Genomic DNA, 22685 nt, shown 5'->3' on the forward strand with positions numbered 1-22685 from the left:
AACTCAGCACCTTATCCTTGCTAGGCAGGTGTTTTACCATGTGAGCTGAGCCATGTCCCAGCACTTACTGCTTTAGTTTGCTTTTAGATTACGTCTTATTATTGTGCCTAGGCTGGCCTCAGACTACTATCCTCCTACTTCTGCCTCCCAAGTAGTTAGAGTCACAGGTATGTGTCACTACAGACCTACACTATTCTGTATGTTGATTGTGGTGGTGAGTACAGGCTTCAATTTTTACAATGTTAAAAGTGTACTAGGGAGAAAGAAACATTTGTTCAAATAGAGCCAGGTGCTGGTAGGTCATGCCTGTAATCCTAGCTACTCAGGAGGCAGAAATCTGAAGATTGTGGGTTGAAACTAGTTCTGACAGAAACATCTGTGAGATTCTTTCACTCCAATTAACCAACAAAAAGCCACACATGGAGGAGTGATGCAAGGGGTGGAGCACCAGTCTTGAATAAAAAAGCCAAGTAAGAGCACAAGGCCCTGAGTTCAAGCCCCAGAACACACACACACACACACACACACACACACACACACACACACACACACACATACACTATACAAATATATGCCTTTATCTGGAAATCCCACTTCTAGGGATTTATCCAAAAGAAATAATTAATGATGAGCCTAAAGAATTAAGAAAGTTCACTATGGTATTCAATCTGAAATCAATGAAAATATACAAAAATAAAAGGGTGGTTAAATAAAGAATACCATCTTTGTAAATGGGTGACCCTTCCTGATATTCTTTTTTTTCCATTTCTTTATTGTTAAAGTGCTGTACAGAGGGGCTACAGTTTCATATGTAAGGCATTGAGTACATTTCTTATCCTACTTGTTACCTCTTTATTCCACATTGTTCTGTGTTGGCACTTGATATGAAGTATTTGCATTTATCTGGTTCCTTTTGTTTGCTTGTTTGCTTATTGTCTTTCCCTTCCACCTTACATATATATATATATATCTCACAGGAAGCAATGTCTGGGTATTTTTGCTTCTGTCTGATGCCCAGTAATCTCTTTGGAAGGCGCTCAATAAACATATAGCAAATGAGTGAACAAAATTCACAGTACAGAACAGCCCTTTAGTGCATGGAAAGACTCTCACCATTTATTAAGAAAATCTCATCTGCATAAAGAAGCATGTAATGTGAGGCTTTCTAGAAGTAGGAACAGGGGTGTACAGGTTAACTTTGTTCCTTATTTGCCCATCCTGGGGTTTTGAACTCAGGACCTGGGCACTGTCCCTGAGCTTCTTTTGCTCAAGGCTGGCACTCTACCACTTGAGCTACATCTCCATTTCTGGCTTTTTTTTTTTTTTGGTACTTAATTGGAGATAAGAGTCTCACAAACTTTCCTGCCTGGGCTGGCTTCAAACCGAGATCCTCAGATCTCAGATCTCAGTCTGAGTAGCTAGGATTATAGGCATGAGCCACCAGTGCCTAGCTCTTGTTTTGTGTTTGCTGGTGTGAATTTTCTCTTTGTTCTCTTGGACACAGGTTACACTATTATGGGAAAACAGTCATTAGAATCCTGATGGGGACTGCACGGGTAGTGGGCGGCCTTCAGGCTCACCATCCTTAAATAGAAGCATGGATATTTTTTAAGACACAGCTCTCTGCACATGTCAGAATCCTCTGTGAAGACTCCTGTGGTTCCCCCAGTCCTCCATAGGGTGGCCAAAGATGACACAGGAATCCAGTGTGGTTTTTTTTAGTTGGTTGTGGGACTTGAACTCAGGGCTTAGGCTCTGTCCCTGAGCTCTTTTTGCTCAAGGCTAGCACTCTACCACTTTGAGCCACAGCGCCACTTCTGGCCTTTTCTATATATGTGGTGTTGAGGAATCGAACCTAGGGCTTCAGGTATACAGGCAAGCAGTCTTGCCACTAGGCCATATTCCCAGCCCCTCCCTGGATTCTTGGTATCAGTACTAGGGCTTGAATTCAAGGCCTCATACTTGCTTTTTCCACGGAAGGCTGATGCTTCACCGCTTGAGCCACAGTTCTACTTGGGCTTTTAACCAGCAGGTTAATTCAAGATAAGAGTTTTATGGACTTTTCCTGCACAAGCTGGCTTTGAACTTTGATCCTCAGATCTCAGCCTCTGAGTAGCTCGGATTACATGCATGAGTTGCTGGCATCTGGCCCACTTTTATACAGCTTTTTAACCGAACGCTATATTCTATACATCTCTTCTCACTGCATAAAATCCCACCACCATGACAAATTCCATTATTCTTGAATCAGCTCCTCTTCTGCTGGGCACGTGGATCTGCGATTGTCCTAACTGCTCTGATGAATGCCCTAAGCTTCGATCTCTATTCATGCACAACAATCACCTTTGAAGTGCCAAGAACTAGAATGCCATATTAAATCCTACGCACATCTTTGGGCTTCTGCTAAACCCAGCCAGACTACCTTCCCAAAACAAGCCTGGGGCTGCCCACCTCACAGCCAATCCTGATCATTATAGTGCTTTTCAAAAATCTTTGCTACAGTATTAGGTGAAAGCGAGGTCTTATCTCTATTGGCACTTTTATTACCATTATATGAATCCTTTCATTTTTTCATATTTCTTCTGTCATGAAGAACCCTCCTAGGCTTCCATGGTTTTGCCAGCAGTCACCATGCTTCCCCTTTGGCCTCAAAGGCTGGCCTGATCACTTAACCACTGACTTTCCTGCTTTAAGGTCCTGGCTTTGGGCCTACCCCTCACTCTAACCTGAACAGTTGAGTGAGTCTCCTCAAGGCACAGCATAGAGATGGGCTTTGGGCCTGGGCGCACTCCTGGGATTAGGGCACATTAGCATGTGTGTCCCCTTGGGAGGATATGCTCCTGGGCTTCTTCTGCCTTTGGCAGGACTAGGAGAGCTCTGTGTGCCCTGCTAAGGATGGCGAGGCCCCTACAGGAAAGGCTCCAGGTCCTGGGCCCTGGCTCTGACCCAGGAGGGGCCTGGTCCTCACTGCATATTGTCTGTCTATATGAGACATAGTGTTTGTGTGAGGCAGCTGCTGCTTGGAGATGGGAGAGAACTTGTTACTAGGGGCTCCATAGTGCAGGGCATGAAGGACCCAGGGGGCCCTGTGGCTGTTAAGGTGGCCTTGGATACACCTCTTAATTGCTGTTTCTTCAGCTCTGTGTGAATCCCTGCAGTGGCAGTATAGGAATGGGGATAAAAAATGGTTGGGGACCGACCCAGCAGCCTGGCTGCTCTCAGAGGTTGGGCTCTCCATCCTGCCTCAAGGTTCTGGGCCCAACTCCCATAGGCCAAGACCAAGGCTGCAGTTGCACATACTAACCACCAGGAGGCACTGAGGTTCTAATAAAAGGCTTCTGGGAGGAGGTGATGCCCCAGGGCCCCCATTCCCAGAGGAAGTTTCTAGAAGCTGAGGCCCCACTTGGAATGATTTGCCATTCAGATGGCAACATAGGAACATAGGGAGGGGTGAGGAGGTCTCTGCCCTTCTTTGCAGGACTCTACCTCCCCTACTTCCAGGTAAGTTCTCACTCCTGGCTCATTGTCACGCCTCAACATTCCCACAGCTTGGCCCTTCTTAGTGTCCTCATTCCACAGGTGGACAAATCAGGCTTCACAAGGGACTCTATCATGTCACTAACCATTCTCTGAAGTTGCCTTCCTTCCTGGGGACCTGGGGCCTCTAGCTACAGTGGCACACAGTAGGTGCTCAGGAAACCATCGACTGACTTGCACATGACTACTCTGTGATTTGAAGTTCTTTCCCCTGTGGTTGATCCCATCTACCACCAGTGGCCTGGGTTCTTCCTGGGGCTGACTTTGAACAGAGGCACCCCACCTCAGACACATCCTCCTTGGGTTCTTTCCACGACAAGAGGAGAGATTCCCACCTGGTCCAGGTAATGGAAGGGACTAATGCCCAGCCTCCCAGACAACCAGAAACAGTGCTTGGCCCTCTACAAGGTTTCTGAGCATCTACTATGCTGTCACTATGGTTATCATCCCTTCACTGACACTATGTGAAACACCCTATTTTTACAACCTCAGAAACTGAGGTCAAAGGAGGTAAAAGGACTTGTCTAAGAATACACAGATAGTAGGAGGCAACTGTGAAGATTTGAACCCTGGCCGGGGGTACTTCCACGGGGACCTCAAGCATGGGCCGGTGGGCCCTGTCTTGTGACATTGTCTGGAACTTGCAGACTATGAACTTCTGGCCCTCCAGTAATCAATTGTGTGTCTGTGTGGCCACACTTCCTGGCATATGCATGTTATCTGTGTGGCTGGACACCCAGAGAAACTGAAGGACGACACACCAAAAGAAGTCAGCATCAGCAAGAGTGGATCAGTGTCACCAGGCTCTGGGATTTCTTGGGACTCCTAACGTTTGGCTAGATCTGAATTTCTTTCACAATAAAAGCTTGCAAAGAACCACTTGTGGAGCCAGGGACCCCTCATCATCAGTCCAGGCAGAGCCAGCTAGGTTGGATGAGTGTCCTCCCTTCCTCCGGCCTTCCTCCCTATCTGTGGCCCACTCTGTCCTGCCCCAGGGCCCCCAGCTCATCATGTCAGGGATACATTTTTATTAGTCTCTCCCCAGCCTGTGTCTTGTATCATTTATTTATTGCTGGGCACCTCCTCATGGAGGGGACACACAGATAACAGAGTCAAGGGGCAAGAGCACTGAGTCCCACCTGCACACAGCAAAATCCACAGGAAGGAGGAGTAATAGCTGCTTCCGGTGCAAAAGGCCAGGGAGACTCTTGAACCAAGGACTCACAACCAATGAGGGTTTGGCACATTTTATGGTAAAATAACACATCATCCCAGCCCAGCCACAGATCGGATCATGCGGGTCCAAGTGAGAATCTGGGGACTGGGGGTTGGCAGGCAAGGGGCATCCCTCCAACCAGGGTGACACAAACACCAGTGTCCTCCCCTGCACATGTGAGGTTGCGCCCACCCACCCATTATCTTATTTGATCCTCCCCCAGAACTCAGTTCTACAGATGAAAACCCTGAGGCCCAGAGAGACTTCTTAAGATCACACAGCTGGGAAGGACCAAGATGGTAATCACAGGAAGGCCTAGCCCCAAGTCAATGGCCTCTTGGGGTGGTGCTGTGTCTCCCCATCACACACAGACATGCTCTTGGAGGGCACCCAGGCAGGCTGAGGCAGCCCTGCAGCATTGCCCAGGAGACCCTGGTGCCGATGGAACACTGGGAGATGACCTTGGGGTGCAGACAGGCGGGTGGGGTCTTGCCTCCATTGGGGAACCTGTCCACTCCATTATCTGTTCTTCACAGGAGACTGGAACTTGCCCAGGACCACTGACCCCCATATCCAGGGTCTTCCCCCTTCTAGCCCTGTCATCCCTTCTGCCTCCCCTAAACAGCCTGACCCCAGACCGTCCCCAAGCATCGTACTTGATCCCCTCTGTGTATGTTCCCCTTGGTGACAGGAAGAAAGCCCTTGTCCCCAATACCACCCCAGGGACACCAGAATGCCACTTGTCTCAGGCAGGTGACAGGGAGAAACTGAATTGTGCACAGAGCAGATGAAGTGAATGTGAGGTTTCTGGGGAAGGATAGGCCCAGATCTGGCCCAGATCCTGAAACTTATTTGCTTTATTCATCTGACCATTCCATCATGGGGCATTTCTGGGGCACCAGCTACAAGCTGCAAAGTACCAGGTTGCAGAAACACAAAGCCCTTCTACCAAGACTTACCTTGTGGAGAGGGGGTACAGGGCAGTTGCTCATAGGGGTGCAGAGGTTTCTGTGTCTGCTCAGGCAGCCTAGAAGCCTAGGAACATCAGCTTTCCCCATCAGAAAAAGGGGGGTGACAAGAGGAGACACTGCAGGGGTCCCCGTGCCACCCAGTGGCTCTGCCACCATTCTTGCAAAAAATAGCCTCTGTGTGCCTCTGTTTCTTTCCCTCTAAAGCAAAGTGGTGGATCTTCACATCCCAGACCAGTTGCAAGGTACACATGCACCCCTCCCCTGCCCCTCACACCCGGTCACCCGGCCACCAGGACGTGTTCATGTGACCAGGATGGGGCTGCCAAGGTGATGTGTGTCCCTCAGCCTGCAGGTGCCAACTCCCTCCCCATCCTTCCCAGCTGCCTCCTCTTCAGTTCCAGTTTGCCCAGATCCAGCTGCCCACAGGACATTTATCAGCCATAAACTCTGAGCAAAGCGCCATCCATGATTCCCGTCTAGCCAGGGCCCATTTCACATCTGTGTAACAAAGACTGTGAGAAGGTGAATGCTGGGAACTGGCATAAAAACTAGATGCTGAGTGTCCACTTATTCTGCTGTGTGTGTGTGTATTTGTGTGTGTGCACACGCATGTGCACAAGCGTGCACTCATGTGCATGTCCTAGGGCTTGAACTCGGGCCTTGGCACTTCCCCTTAGCTCTTGTGCTCAAGGTTGGTGCTTTACCACTTGAACCATAGCTCCATTTTCACTTCTGGCTTTTTGCTAGTTAAGTGGAGATGAGAGTTTCCCAGATTTGTCTGTCGAGGCTGGCTTCGAAACATGATCCTCAGATCTCAGCCTCCTGAGAAGCTAGGATTATAGGTGTGAGCCACCAGTGCCTGGCTTCTGTTATAAATAAATATTGAATACATATATATATATATATATATATATACACACACACATATAACTATACATGACTTTTTAGAGAACCAAGCAAGCTGAGACTTGTAACCCCCAGCAGTCAGGAGGCTGAGGCAGGCAGATCCTACTTGAGGCTGGCCTGGATTACATGGTAGGACCCTGTCTCAAAAACAAACAACAACAACAAAACCATCTTTACAGAGTAGATTCCAGATACCCTCCACCATTAGACACTGTCCCTGCCAAGGACTCTCCAGGCTCTTCCCCTCACCCAGTGCACACCTTCCTCCACCCACATGCTGTGCTTTCTTGCTGACACATGGTCATTCTACACTAGGGAACTGGTGGCAAACTGGGACGTTGGGCAGGAGGAACAGGAAATGGGGGAATCAATGTCATCGTGTGCTGTTTCACTTACTCTGGCTGGCCAGGGATGGAGAAATCCCACGTTTATAGCTATAAAATTGTAAATTAGTCACATTCTATGAGGGGGTGTACATAAGCTTTATAAGCTTTCTATCTAAGCTTTCAGCTAGTGCTTTTGCGTAGCTGGCTGGGATTTGGAATTGTTGGATAGTATTGTTTTTCCCATCACATATAGCAAATATACGCTGGAGCTAGAACTTGGGTGTTATATGTCCCCCCCCCCCCAGCCCCTGTGTTAAAGTCTTGGTGCCCTAGGTGGCGCTATTGGGAGGGACCCACTGATAGATCCCTAGGCATCAGATACACCCCAATGGTGAGATTTCCAACCCCTTTCTCTTCTCTTCACTCCTGTGCTTATGATGTAAGTGGTTCTGCTCTGCCATGTGCCCCTCACCATGGCACACTGCCCCACTACCAGACAAGACTGAGTCAAAATAGATTTTTTCTCTCTATAGACTCATTGCCTCAGGTATTTTGCTACGACAGAAAGCTGACTAATACACTACATAAATATAAATAATATTTCCTATTTCAAAACTCACAATGAATGCATTGATTGGAAATCAGTCTTTCATTTCCTTCTGCTCACTGGACTACAAAGTCTGCTTTAGAATATACCATGTGGATGGGCACAATGGCTCACACCTGTAATCCTAGCTACTCAGAAGGCTGAGATGTGAGGATCACGGTTCAAAGCCAGCCTGGGCAGGAAAATCCATGAAACCTTTATTTCCAATTAACCACCAGAAAACTGCAAGTGGAGCTGTGGCTCAAAGTGGTAGAGCACTAGCCTGGAGTAAAAAGAGCTCAGGAACAGTGCCTGGGCCCCGTGTTCAAGTCTCACGACCAACAAGAACAAAAGTAATAATAGTGACAAGAGAATGAATCTGAAACTGTGAGGCTGTACTTTGGGTAGCAAAGCACTAGGTTCTCTGGAATCTGTTCCTGAGGGTCTGATGCCTGTGGGATTCAGGAAAGGCAAAGGCTGGGTGTTTCCAGCTGCCTCTTGTCGGATAATGAACCTTGCTCCAAATCGGCCTCTCTTCACAGGCCTCAGGGCTGAGGCTGAGCAAGGATGGCGTCAGTTCAGTTCAGGGTGAGGGTTTGGTTGGCTTCTCCTCCTTCCTCATGGGGATGCGAACCCCTACCCCTCTCTCTGGGTGCTGGGCAGGCCTGCGTCTTCACAGGGCTCAGGAGTGGGGAGAGAGTTGGAGTGTGTGGGCATCAGGATCAGATTCAGGGCATGATGGGAAGATGGTGTGGTCCACATGGCACCTGCCCAAGTGCACCCCACTCCCCAGTCTGCATATGGTGCTTGTGTCACCATGGCCACAGCATCCTGAGGTCATCCAGCAGCGGCCTGGGTAGAGTTGTGGACGGGGAAAGAAAATCGCCCTTGATTCTGTGTGCAAGTCGTTGTGGGGCACTCATGGCTTTGTCTGTAATGTAGGTATTAATCTCTCCCCAGAGGCTGGAGTGGAGAATCTGACTCATAGGAGACATCTCCTTAAGTGTGACAGGGTAAGCTGAGGCTCAGAGAGGGGCAGACCCCACTCCTTGCTTTCACTGAGCCTGGCTCCAGGAGCTCAGCATCTGCTGATGCAGACAAATACAATGTGACTCTTCCCCCCCCCCCCCGCCCACCCACCCCCCACCCCCGTGCTTGGAAACTTCAACCTCTGAGCAGCGCAGAAAACAGACACTACGAAGGGACGGGGAGAGAAGACATCCAGCTCTCATGGTACATTGAGCCAGGGTGTAGTGCCCCAGGGAGCTGTGGATGTGGGGTGGGAGCAGTCTGGGAGAGCCTCCTCACTCCTCTGTCTCTCCTGCCCCCATGCTCACAGACAGCGAGCCCCTTGGGGACCCTTACAGCCCAACCCATACTTGATGAAAGACATCATCAATTGCACAGAGCTGACCCGGCCATCACTCATTCACTTTCCAATCTCACGCATCCGAGTCCACCAAACTGCCTGCCACGGTCTCTGAGCAGCTGGATCCAGCCAGGATCTCAGTCAAACCTGATCAGTAAGAACAGCCAACTTGATGGGACCTGCTCTCAGCTCTTTACCTATCCTTCTTAAGTTAGACCCCAGCATATTCTGACAAGGTAGAGATTAGAACAACGTTTTTCCTGTGGCCCCCTCCGGTACGGCATTCCTGCCCAGCCCCCAGAGCTCCAGGCCCTGGTGGTGGTGCACACTGAATGGCCAGGGCAGCAGGCAGGAGCTGCAAGCGTCTCTTAGGGGAATCAAACAGAAATGTCTGGTGCATGGAGCCTCCAGAGTCCTCAGCAGGCTTCCCTCTTGGGGACCCTCCCAGCTCCAATAGGAGAAGGTTCTAGAATTCTTTTTTTCCTTAATTTTTATTGTTATTATAAAAGTAATATACAGAGGGGTTACAGTTATATAACTCAGGTAAAGAGTACATTTCTTTTTGGACAATGTCATCCCTCTCCTCAATCTCTCCCTGTTTCCTGTTTTTCCCTCCCACCCTCATCCACCAGTTATAGAGTTCATCTTCAACATTGTGTCCAGAAAGTACCACTGCTGCATTTATTTGCCCTTTGTTCCATTTCTGTGTTTCCCTTTACTCTCCCAAAGACAGAAAAACAAACAAACAAGACAAAAAAACTCACAAAAATAGCAACAAAGAAAATGAAATGTTTGTTTCCATTTCCTGGAGTTCATCTCAATAAATATTATTTTATATGATCAGAGGCACATAGGCATTGCAACTTCGTGCTCCTCTCCTGAGAGTCTCCTCCTTCGGTCGCTGGCATCCTCTTAAGGAAGTTGGTGGTCCTGATGGGGATGGCCCTGACATTGGGTATGTGGACCCTAAGAGCACATGAGAATTTCTCCCAAAGGACAGGTGCCCATAGGAGGGGACAGAGGGAACATAGGGACTCCTTTCTCCCCATCTCCCCCCATAGCCTATGGAGAGGCTAAGTGGTGGTTCTGGAGCTTGAGTATGGCTTGGTCTCCCATCCGTTATCACTCCTTTTGGTTCCTGGAAAATCAATGTGTGTTTGAGCTGACTGCCTGTGGCTGGTCTGGAGGGAAGATGATGGGCAGGGTGACCCACGCGTGGCCCCCATGCTCTGTGATCCTGAACTTCACATAAGACAGCCAGGCTGGAGACAGACGGATGGACCCATGCCACAGAATAGAAGTCCCAGGAGGAAACTGCCAAATATAGTCCATTGTTCTCCACCAGGGTCTCCAGACCACCCAGAGGAAAGACAATGTTGTCCACATATGGCGCTGAGGAAGCTGCGGGTCCACGTGGAAAGGAAAGAAGCCAGACCCCCAGTTTATGTCATATTTGAAAATTAACTCAAAAAGGATCAAAGATCTAAACCCACGAGCCCAAACGGTGAAACTCGGGGACAGGAAAAACAAGGGGATCTTTGTGACATTGACATCATCATTGATTTGTTGGCTGTTACACCAAGAATGAAGCAGCAGAGGAAAATCTGAGAAATCAAGCTTCATCAAAAAATTTTAAATGTTTGTGTATCAAAGGATACCAATCACAGGATATTTAACAAAATATGATATTTACTTATTATATATAATATTTACTTATTATATATATACTTAATATATATTAAATACCCAATAAGAGATCATTGTCCAAAATATATAAAGAATTCCTAACTAGGCATGGATAAGCAGGATGATCATGAGTTCAAGGTCGGCCTAGACTATATATTGAGACCCTGTCTTTAAAAATCACAATCAGTCATCTATCAACCAACCAACTAAATAATCAAATAAACAAACAAGAAAGAATTGCTCAAGGCTGGAGATGTAGCCAAGGAAAAGGATGCTTGCCTAGCATGTGCAAAGCCATGGGTTTGATCCCCAGCACTGGGGGAGAAAAAGAATCCCTCCAATTCATCAAAAAGACAAGTGACTAGATTTAATAAAGGGCAAAAGTCTTGAACTGACATTTCTTCAGAGGAGTTACACCAATGGCCAAGAGGAGATGGATATGGCCAGACACCAAAGGAAAAATATTATACAATTCCACTTAAAAATGAATAGGTACAGGTGATTTTGAAATGATTAAAACAATTGTCTGGCCTGGGAATGTGGCTTAGTGGTAGAGTGCTTGCCTAGCATGCATGAAGCCCTGGGTTCTATTCCTCAGTACCACATAAACAGAAAAAGTCAGAAGTGGCGTTGTGGCTTATGTGGTAGGATGCTAGCCTTGAGCAAAAGGCAGCTAGGGACAGTGCCCAGGCCCTGAGTTCAAGGCCCAGGACTGGCCAAAAAAAAAAAAATTGTCTGGACTCTGGTGGCTCATACTTGTAATTCTAGGATGAGATCTGAGAACTGAAAATGCAAGCCCAGGTAAACAAATCTGAGAGACTCATATCTCCAAAAAGCTGGAAGTGGAAGTGTGGCTCAAGGGGTAGAGTGCCAATCTTGAGTGAAAAAAGCTCAAGGACAGTGCCCAGGCACCCAGTTCAAGTCCCAGTACTGGCACGCATGCACGCATGCGCGCGCGCGCACACACACACACAAGTTCTGCAGAAGCGATGGTTCCACAACATTGTGAGTGTACTTGATGCTTCTGGACTATACACTTAAAACGGTAAATTTTACGTTACATGTGTTTAACCACAATATAAAATTCACCCCTAATTAAAATGGGAGTTAGCAGCACAAGAACCTCCCCCCCATCCAGCCTGGGTTTACCTCTACTATGCATTATCAAGTGGCTCCCCAAGTCTGAACCCTTTGCAGAAAACAAGCCCCTCCCTGCAGTCCCCCTGCCCATCCTTCTCAAGCCTCACCGTACAGCATTCACCATATCCTGGATGAACGCCACATGCTGATTGTATGAGTTTTCCCGTCCTAAGGCTGTGGTTCATGCTATTTCCTGTCTGGAGGGCTATTTCCGGTTCCTTCAGCTGATGCACGTCCAGGCAGCCTCCAAGGCCCACTTCAGATGTCCTTACTCAGGAAGCCCCAGACCACTGGCACCTCGCTAAGGATTCTCACCCAAGCCATGTGGCTTATTCCAGTGAAGCTGCCAGCTCTGCAGGGCAAGAATTGGCTTCATTGGGCCCTGCCTGCCAAGGACCAGTTCTGCAGGTTCTGCTGGCCAGAAGAGGCTTTTCTCAGAGCACTGCCCACAGCCATGCTGGTGTCCAGCCAGGGAGGAGGGAGCTCTTCCATAGTTCTGCCCATGCTAGCCCCTAAAAGAGCTGGCTCCCACAAATGAGGGGACTCTGCACTGAGGAGGTCACAGAGTTGGCAAAGGTCAGCAGAGTGCCAAAGCGTGCACACCAGTGATGTGTGTTCCTTATCTGCTACTGTGGCCCTCTGCGTCTTTCATGGAATCTGCCAAATGGGGACATGATGCCTATTGCAAAAGTCCTGTCCTACACTCAGCTCCCTGATGCTCAAATACCCATCAGTTGTAGGTGCTGGGGGTGAGGGCCAGGGGTGTGAGAAGAAAGTGTGGGGCTCTTTAGGAGGTACCATAGCAGGACCCCTGGTGCATGGGGTGGTGGGCTATGAGGTTAGGGTTGCATCCTAGCTGGAGCAGAGGGCTGTGTGTGTGTGTGTGTGTGTGTGTGTGTGTGTAGCAGTTATCTCAGGATTTTGGGGGGGGGGTTGAAAGGAAGAGGTGAGGTCCTAAGGGAGAACGATAGCAGTTCTTAGGGGGGAACAGGATCCCAGAATAGGGCTGCATCAGGAGCTGGAACATTCTGCAGGTAAGGCGTAAAGAGAGGTGGGCATGGGAGGGTACCCACATGATGAGGTCTCAGAGAATTACATGTCAGGTAGTCACCCCATGTTTCCACTTGGGGGGTGAAAGGGAGGGTGGAAAGATTTATTGGGCATCTAGAATGCTCACGTACCACATGATTCATTCATTCATTCATTCCTCAGCAAGTGTCTACTGAGATTACATATTCAGGCCTGCTCTAGGCTCTGGAAACAATACAGAAGAAAACATCTCATGCAGCTCTCATATCCTGGGAGTGGTGCTGTTTTCAAATCGCTTGGTACCCCCAGATGCTACTGAGTTGCACCTTGCTTGGCCAGTGGTGCACCCAGTAATCCCCATGCCAGCCATAAGGAGCCTTTGCTAAGCCTGGCACCCTTGAAGAGCCTCACAGATGAGGAGATCTCACAGGAAACCAGAGCTACAGAGCTACTAGGAGTCTTGTCTTCCATGTCCCAGTGACAGCTCCCTGCCCCGAAGGCCAAGGCCAGTGGAGGTGCAGTTGTCCCAGCTCAGTATAGGAAGTGAGCCACGTAAATGTCCATGTGGCTGAACATGTGCGGCAATGACCCTCTGCACACCAGGGAGGCCCCTACATCCCAAAGGACCCCCAAGTCCCCACCCCTACCCTAAAACCTGTCAGGAGATGGGAGTTCAATTTAGAGGTCATGCACTTGCCTAGCCAGCTAGGTCTTCAATTTTATCCCTAGCACTCCAAAACAAACAAATAAATAAAACTCACACTACCACATTTGCACTTTCTGGGAACCTTCAGGAGGGGTGAGACCATCCTCCCACCCCCTTTACTTCCTTCATATATAGGACAGGCCCAGACAGTCCCCCCATGTGACAAACCAAGCCACTGAGCGGCACTGGAGAGGAATGCTAAAGGCCATGCCTACTTCCATGGAAAAACCAAGACTTGCACCCAGCACTCCTGATCTTTAGAGAAAGCATGGAGAGGGAGAAGAGGAGGGTGGAGAAGGCCGGTAAACTCCTAAACCTTCCCCTTCCTGGAGGATTTTCTCCACCTGGAGCTCAGGGAGGGAAGTAGGGGTGGAGGTGGGGGGGAAGTGTTTAATGAGCTATACAACCTGGGGACAGATTTCTGAGCTATACACTCTAGGCCTGCCAGCCTCCTCTGCCTGGCCCAATGGGGGCATCCCTTCCCTACCCAGCTTCGGTCCCGTGGCAGAGGCATCTTGGGGTCACTGTCTGTCTCTGCCCCTGGACCTGCAGGCAAAGGCCACGTCCAGTGCTTCTCAGTGACAGGCAAATCTTGGGGAGCCATAACTAGGTGAAATCAGCCATCTCAGGCCTCTCCTCAGTGAAGCCGGACTTTCTAGCTATCTCTTACAACATGTGGTGACTTCTCACCATAACCCCAGTGTATCTGGAGGGTGCTAAGGTTCCTGAATACTACCAACACTCCCAGCATCAGATGGACAGTCATCTTTGAGAGGAAGAAACTGGTTGTGTGGACTTGGGCAAGCCCTGCCCTTTGGAAAGAAAGCCAAACCTGGAGATCTCATATATAAGACAGGACCCCCAAAATCCACAGGGACTCCCCCACATGCTCTCTGCTCCCCTCAAATCCCCTGGGGCTTATAGAGGGATCTGCTCACCTCTCAGGAAACAGAGAAGGGACTGCAGGCTACAGTGACCCTATTGGGTGCATAGAAAGAGTGTTGCTGAGTGGTAGGTTGCAGGGAGGGAACTGACTAGATTTTCCCCAAACTCCTCTGCCTTCTGCCCCAGCCATGGAATGAGAACTTGGCAGTAAGTTCCTTCTCTCTCATGGTATAGCTGTGAGATTCAAAAGTCCTCAGGCCTGCGTTTCCTCATCCTTTAAGTGGGCTTTTAGGTGTACATGAAGATGGTGTGAAGCTGGCTTCTCTCTCTCTCTCTCTCTCTCTCTCTCTCTCTCTGTGTGTGTGCGTGTGTATGTGTGTGTGTATGTGTGTGTGTAAATACTGGGGCTTGAACTAAAGGCCTTGAATTCTCACTTGGCTTTTTCACTTAAGGCTAAGCCATACTTGAGCCATACTTCTGGCTTTTTTTTTTTTTTTTTGCTGGTTAATTGGAAATAGCACGCTCATGGGCTTTTCTTCCTAAGCTGGCTTTGAACTGTGATGTGCAGATCTCAGTCTGTCTGAGTAGTTAGGATTACAGACATGAGCCACCAGCACCCAATGAAGACTGCTTCTCTTTTGTAGTAAGCCACATGGGACAAAGGGGACAAGTCCAAGCTAGAAAGTGGGGGACTAGCCTCACTGCATTACAGGTGGGCTGGATGGACATGGTGGGGGGTGGGGGAGCTTGCTAAAGACTGGCCTTGGAGAGATTAAGTGGGCCTCCCAGGGAGATGCAATCAGCTAGGAGGCCCTTGGTATGAGAGATACAGGTACCCTGTGGTGCAACTCTGAATGGGAAGCTCTGCTGCTAAAGGCCTGGGGGGGGGGGCATTTTGAACCATATGCAGGAGCTCCCTTCAGAGATATGCATGCAATGAAGGCGATTCACACAAATCAACACCCACAATCATAGCCTGCAATCCCTGGGGGGAAAGTATGCTGACCTAGCGAGCATGCACCATTTATGTTCTCCTCTCTCACCTGCACACACAAACTCATGAATTGACACAAATCTGACTCACTCATCCATCAGCCAAATAGACTGGGATATGCCCACTGCGTGTTGAACCAGGCAGGAGGCAACTCTCAAAATGAGCCAGCCCTTCCACCAGCCTCCCCAGCAGGGCAGCTCTATAATCTTCAAAGATGCTGAGTAGCACAAGAGTTGTGTGCTCAGTTTATTCACCTAGGAGAGCCCCAGACCATAAAGAGGTGCTCAGTAATAAAGGAGATAGGAAAAGAAACTGGGCAGGGCAGGAGAGCCCCACCATACCCTACTCCAACAAGGAACCGAGGTGGGGAGGGGGGTTCACACCTCTTTAAGCTTAAGCTGGGTCGTAAGCCCAGAATTTGCATTCAACCCTGCCCCCCCCAGGACTGTCTGTCCCCTTTGCTCCCTGGGTGCTGCAACCCCTCTCCAAATCTCTTTCTGCTCCCAAGGACAGAAGACTTTCAGCCAATCCTATCACGATTTCTTCCAGACAAAAATGTGTATGGGCATATGGAGAGAGGAAGATGAAGATGAAGGTGAACCCAGACTGGAGTCAGCAGAAACACCTCAAGAGGGCCTACACCCCACTTTCAAAGGACTTCCACAAGGCAATGCAGGTATTAGTGAAAGGCAGAAGCTTGGATCTAGGCTCAGACTGTGCACTCTGTACCCTGTGCAATTCCCAACCGGTTCCACAACCTGAAGACCTGGTTAGTCCTAGCCCTAGGAGCGCCCCATGTGGGACTAGCAATCAGCCCAGAACAGGGCTACACAGTCCAGTTCTATAGAAGTAAATTGGAGTGACATCCAACCTCCATTGCGCCCAGTTCAGGATGGCAATCCCCACCAGGAGAATAGCTTCACGCATGCGCTCCCTCTAGGTGCCCAACGCGCACAGCCAGGGAGCCGCGGGAACTGCACCTCTCCCTATGACACTGTCCATTGCATAGGGAGGTAGGTGCGGTGCAGGCTCGGTCACCTCTTAGCCTCATCTGATACCTCCCAGTGACGGCCTCTTGTCCAAAAGGGCACCCCAATGCCAGGTCCCAATTCCAGTGAGCTTGCCAGCTGCCTCTCAAGTCAGAAACGGAATCCTGACATAGCCCAGGCACTTGCTGGGAGCCTCAATTCCTTTACTATTTCTCCCTCTCCTCCTTGGTGCTGGCAAGTGTCTAGCGGGTTAAAGAGGGTCTTCACTAGGGTGACAGATGTGCCAGGTATAGGGGGACGGGAGAGTGTAGAGCGGAGGTGAGGGACCACAGCGCTTTCCTGGACACGGTGCATTTTCGTGGGCCTTTCTGAGGAGCCCCTTCCTGGCAGGGCTACCTTGCACTTGTACCTCAGAACCCGGTGATGGTGATGGGGCGGGCCACTTGAATAGAGACTAAAACGGGAGGGGAAGGTGTCCCTCGTGAGCATGGCAGTACAGGGGGGCACAAGGCTGCACCTCTGGGGGGCTAGTCCCCAGCGGCCACTAGTCACAGATCCCCCAGAAGAAATCACTGATTCCAGCTGAGGCTGGAGGCTTTGGTGGCCGGAATGAGATTCCCCTATATCATGTCCGCTCCCCTCCCCCCACCCCCCGCAGCTCCCCAAAAGGCCTGTGTGGAAGAAAGGTCTTTCTTGCTTGTCTAGTGGCGCCCAGTGCCCCGCCAGAGCAGCGGATGGCCTGTAGCGCCATTAGCTTCTGCTCTGGATTTGCAGCTGGGTCGAGCACTCCTGGTTCCCAGACCTAGTGGTTTCCTTAGCAAGCGGGGCTTGAGAGCCAGGCTGTAGCGCACGTGGTCAGGTGGCGCTCGGCAGGCAACGTGGGCCAGAGATTCAGTCCGGCGCTCTCACCGCCCCTCCCAGAATGGGGTCTGCGCCTAAGTTCTGGGGCTTTCTAAGCGGGGGCTTAGCAGGGGCTGAGTTCGGGGCTGTGCGCCGGATCACTCTTTCACCATTGCTCCCGCCTAGGTAGCGCTGTTAGGCTCGGCCTCCCTGCTACCCCGTTCCACGCTCGCTCCGAGAGCCTTCGGGGTTTAGGGGGAAGCAGCCTCCTCCTCTCCGGGTCGACCTGCTGGCCTTCGGCACAGGGCCCCAGGGGTTAGCCGGAGAACTCAAACCCGAGCGCCGGTCTGGAGCGCCGGCCGCCAACTTTCCCTCGCTCCCCGCCGCTGCAAAGGTCGCTCGCTCCCTTCCTTCCCCCTCTTTCATATTTCAACCATCTTCCCAAGCGAGGCCGGCCAAATTTCCCTCATAAAGGAAAATGAAGGTACGTCCGCAAAAGGGCCCCCAGCTGGTCCAACGAACTGGAGCCCTTGGAGAACTTTGGCGAGGTTTTTCGTCTGATGATTGTAACTTATTTTCCTCCCAGAGTGCATCTCAGTCTCTAACTCAGGTTCTGGGGTCCTAGAGGACCCCAACCTTCACCTCCAGGTTCTTGGAATAGTGGGTTGTGACTTGGTATTAGACTCCAGATCATGCCCGCCGCCCGGAGTTTGGGGCTTCGACCTCTCCGAAATGTTTCCGGAAAGTACCTTAAAACCATTCACACACACACACACACACACACACACACACACAGACATACACACACCCCGAATTTCACATCGATTTTTAACAAAAATCTTGACCCAGATTCTCCTAGTGTAGGTACCCACACGTTCGGAATAATTCTTTCATATGAGAACTTTGTTGCCTCAATTACCTTTAATATGTAAATTAAAATAAAGAAAATTCGTGCCGGTCTACTGACTGGAAATAATCTCAACTTTTAATGCAAGCCCTTACTATACATACATGCATTAAAGTAAAGAAAATTCGGAGCCTGTTGATTTAAAATAATCTAGATTTTTTAATCCAAGCTTTCTGTTTTTTTTTTTCCTTCCTACTTTAAAAGTGTATGTGTGTTGGCCAGATTGTTGGGGATGGGCTGGTAGCTAAGGAAATTAAGAAAATGAAACGTTAAAAAGCATCTTCCCTCTACAATTGACAGGGAAGTCTCTATCTTGGAGTGACTACACTTCTGTGCCCAGGTTCGAGTTTTCCTTGATGCTCCCACAATCACCGAAGACGGTTTTACTGTGTCTGCCCCGCATCTTCGATTCTTTTTTTTGGGGGGGGGGAGGAACCTCTTTTTTACAAAATAATATCATAAAGTCCCCGTTCTTTGACTAAATTAAAACCCCGGAGAAGCCTACACATTTCGGGGTGTACGGATTATACTGGGGTGGGGGATAAAATATCCTTAGCATTTAACACTGCATCTAATATATCCTTAGCATTTAACACTGTGTCTAATATATCCTTAGCATTTAACACTGCGCCTAATTCGAAAAATCAGGATGCGCTTGCTCCTCAGCAACAGCGGCGTCCGAGGGGCTCGGACTCCCCAGCCTCGGGGCGCCAAGCGCGCTGCCCGGGTGCGGGTGGGATGGTGGGAGGTGGCTCTCCGCTCCCCACGAAAACCTGCGAGCACCGAAACGAAAGTGAAAGAGGAGGTTGGGGGACAGCTCCCCCCTTCCCGCAGCTGCACCGGCGCCCCAAGCGCCTCCGAGTAGCCTAGGATTTGGAGGCGAGGTCCCCTAGATGGGGACAGGGAGGCGGTTCAGCGGCGCTGAGAAACATTTGAGTCTTCAGAATGGCACAGCTCAGGGGACTCCAAGCTCCCAGAGGGGCTTAGGGAGACAGAAGGATAAGGATCCGGTTTGGGTAGGAATTCTAGCACACCAGGGCTAAATAGGGGTCTCTTTTGTAAACAAACGTGAATGTCCCGGCACTCTGAAGTCACCTGGAGCTTTGAAAATGGGGGCTCAGAATGGGGTGGGAATATCTGCAACCGCCGGAGGTTTGCTCTCACCCCTTCGGGCAACCCAGAGAAGACCTGTGTGAAGACTTCCACGAGGGCAGCCGGGTCGCCATTGCCAGGTCTGCACTTTCTACTCATGGGTGTCTGGACACAGGGAGTGACAGAGAAGCTGAGAAGAGCTGGAGCACAGGCCTTCCAGCCTCCCTGCCAATAGCACTGCTCTGAGCCCGGACTCCCACCCCCTCAAGTCAGAAGGGCTCTCCTCTCTAGTTCTAAGGGGCCTGTGGTGGGGGTCCAGTTGAGCCAAGGCCAGGCCCAGCACCAAGGCCAAATCTAGCCTCTGTCTTTTTCCCAACCTCCTAGGATTTTTCTTGAACCTCAGACCACTCACAATAGTGGTATAGAAATATTGTCAATGTCTGCTTCCGCTTCTCTGTTTGCTGGCAGGTTAGAAAAATAATTCTGGGAGACTGTTTGTGAAGTCTAGAGCCTGTCTCTGCCACCTAGTACCTCAGTTTCTCCATCTTGAACCCGAGCCTAAACTAGTCCTTACATGGATCAGAAATCTCCTCGAGGCCAGGGAAACTCTTGCTGAGACGGGTGATTTGTCATTGGTTGTTCGCATTTTGCCTTGAGTCTCCATTTTAGGCAGCAGACAAGTGGGGGTCCTGTCAGGGTTAGGGGCCCACTTTTCCTTCTAATCTGCAGCTTTCTGACTTTGCCCAAGCAGAAAGGAGCAGCAAAGGAGGCCCTACCTTGGGTTCTGAATTGGCTATTCCAAACAGCAGAGACCTAGGGAAGTGAACTGTGGAGGAAGGAACTCCCCCTGAGACATTTACGACCCAGTGAGACCTTTCTATTATTGCCCTAATACCCGCGAGGAAATGGGAGTTTAGAGGGGTTACTTGCTCTGGGGTCACACTGGAGGTTAGGGGCAGCCTCAGGTCAAGTGGCTAGTCCTTTCCCTCAGCCCTGATGCCTAATACAAGTACAAGGATGGGCCAAAATGACCAGGAGGACCCAGCAAGATAGAGGGGGTACCCAGCCTTTCCCTCTGGCTCTGGAATCATCTTCTGAACAGGAGCTTTGGGAGCGCATGCTCTCTCCCTCCCTCCCTCCCCCCTCTCTCTTCTTTCTCTCTCTTAACATCTCAGTGCCCTGTGAGGCTCACCACACTGGTGAGTTTCTTTAAAATATGAAAATGCAGTGTGTGATGTGAGAGAAAACATGTGAGCCCCTGGTCTTGTGCCATGAATCTCTGAAGTCCCCAAATCTAGGACCAGCTCTTACCTAAGAGCCCGATGTCAGAGCCTGGGTTCCTGAATCTGGATATGGAAGGAAAAGCTGTGAGTGTCAGCCATCTGAGTGACCTACCTCACTCTAAGCTGGAGGTGGATAGGAAGGGTGGAGGAAGTGGAGAAAGCCTGCCAGATCTTTCCAAACTTACTCTGTCGGCTCAGGAGTTTGTAACTTATCTGAGGCCACCTAAGTGTGTCTATTTGTGATCGTGTTTTGTCATCAAAAAGAGGGATATATGTAGAACTGTATGACTGTACAAGTCGTTGTGTGCCCAGGATCACCTATTGGCTTATTCTAAGCTTCCAAACTTGAGTATGAGAAAGTGTATGTAGGCACCATGGGCTATTTTCCTAAGGATATCCTGGCCAAGAAGCCCTCAACCATGTTCCACCCAGTTTCCGGGCCTGCCTAACGCCTGTACTTCCAGCTTAGGCCAGCACAGCCAAATCCATCCTTCTGTCAAGACAGGCTCACCTCCCCAGGGCCCTGCTTGAAGGCCAGGCCCTGGGGGGGACACTGTGCACCCCGGAGATGTTCCTGACTCGAAGGTTCCTTCTCTCCTCTTGGAAGCCCCCAACCCCAAACCCCAATTCTGTGGAGGATGAGAAGGCTTAGCCTCTAGAGCGCTTCTCTTCACCGCCATGGTCGCTGAGCTCTAGGGACCCAGGCCTACATCCTGCGGCAGCGCTCAAGGGGGCTTGGAGGTCATTTAGGCCAGCAGCCTCCTTTTGCTTGTGGTCCCAAGACAGGACCTAACTCGTTCCATCTTCCCACACTGAGCGATCGCGACCTACTACGTTCCCTCCTGGTTCTTCCTCAACTATTGTTCCGAAGCCCTCGGTTCCCAAAGATCTCCCGGGGAAGAAGCGCCCGGAAGCGGCGGCGGGCCGGCATCCCCTCGGAGAGTCGCGCTTCGGACTCAGGGGTTTTCGTGGAGAGCGAGGGACCCCAGGTTCTCCCCGACCCGCGCTTCGGTCATGGTGTGGCGCCCCGACTTCCAGCGCTCACTCGGCGGGACGCGCTCCGGACTCCGCGCATTGCTTCGCACCTGCGACCCCGTTTAACCCAGGGCGCCGCGTGAGGAGCCCTAGGCAGGCAAGCGGACAGGCGTGGAGAGAGAGTCCCTCCCAGCCCAGGAGTCCCGCGCCCCGGCGCGGCTCCGCTCCTTCCAGCCGCTCGCCGGGAGCCGGGACGCAGCCTCCACTTCCAATCCGGCCCCGCGGGCAGCGCAAAGCGATCGGTTTGGCCAAAGCGCGAAGAAACCCAGGAAAACAACTTCAGGACAGAGTGTAACCGCCAAAGCGCTCACGACCCGGGCCGGGGGGGGGGGCTAGGAAGGAGGCTAGGACGACCCCCTTCGGCCCCCTCCACATCGCTGATTCTCGTTTTCCCATCCGCAGTCACCACAGCCGGCCCAGAACCTCCCAGCCCGCGATCCCCTAACTTGAGCAAGCAAGTGGGGTTTCGGGAGGCTGGGGGAGGGGGACTGTCGGAACCTCGGACCCCAAGATCAGTTCCAGGTGACCCGCACTCGCACTCACCGTAGCAGGGGACCTGCAAGGCCGCGTTGTGGCCGCTGCTGCCCTCCGGGAGTTTGAGGCTGCCGTCCGGGGGTGTCTTGCAAGCGCCCCGCTGCAAGTAGAGATGCGGTTGCGGCGGCGGCTGGGGCTGCGGTGGTGGCGGAGGCGGCTGGGGTTGCGGGGTGGGCGGCTGGGGCTGGAACTTATTAAAGGAGCCCCGCGCCCCGGCGCCACTCTCTAGGGGTGCCGCCAGGTCCTGCTGCCCGGCGCCGCCGTAGCGGGCCCGGTTCTTGGCATCCCCGAATCCCTGCCCCTTGGCTGCGGCCGACAAGAAAGTTGTACCGAACTTGTCGCCCCCGGGAAATCCCCGAAAAGGAGACGAACCCTCCCGGCTCTGCGACACCGGGCTGTAGTAGGCGTCCATGGCAGCGGTGGGCGAGTCGCAGTACGAGACGCAAGTCTCAGCGTTCATGCCGGGCCCGCGCGGGCGACGGGCGGGGGCGCCGGCCAGGGCGCGAGGACGCCACTGCGCGCCTGGCCCGGAGCTCAGGGAGGCGAGGAGGCGGTGGCCGAGGGCCGGCTCGCAGTCTCCCTCCTCCCCTCCCCGCTGTGCTCTCTCTCTCTCTCTCTCTCTCTCTCTCTCTCTCTCTCTCTCTCTCTCTCTCT

At 51.1% G+C, this 22685-nt stretch overlaps 1 protein-coding gene across 1 annotated transcript in view; it reads right to left on the reverse strand.

The window, feature by feature from the left end:
* The window catches only part of Alx4 (ALX homeobox 4), a 38786-nt gene extending 16295 nt beyond the window's left edge, over positions 1 to 22491 (reverse strand). Inside the window, exon 1 of the mRNA XM_048361111.1 lies at positions 22041 to 22491. Within this exon, the coding sequence (XP_048217068.1) occupies positions 22041 to 22491 (451 nt within the window). The remainder of the gene's footprint in view (positions 1 to 22040) is intronic.
* Positions 22492 to 22685: the final 194 nt, after the last annotated feature.

The sequence above is a fragment of the Perognathus longimembris genome, chromosome 13, assembly GCF_023159225.1.
Source record: "Perognathus longimembris pacificus isolate PPM17 chromosome 13, ASM2315922v1, whole genome shotgun sequence".
Taxonomy (NCBI): Eukaryota; Metazoa; Chordata; class Mammalia; order Rodentia; family Heteromyidae; genus Perognathus; species Perognathus longimembris.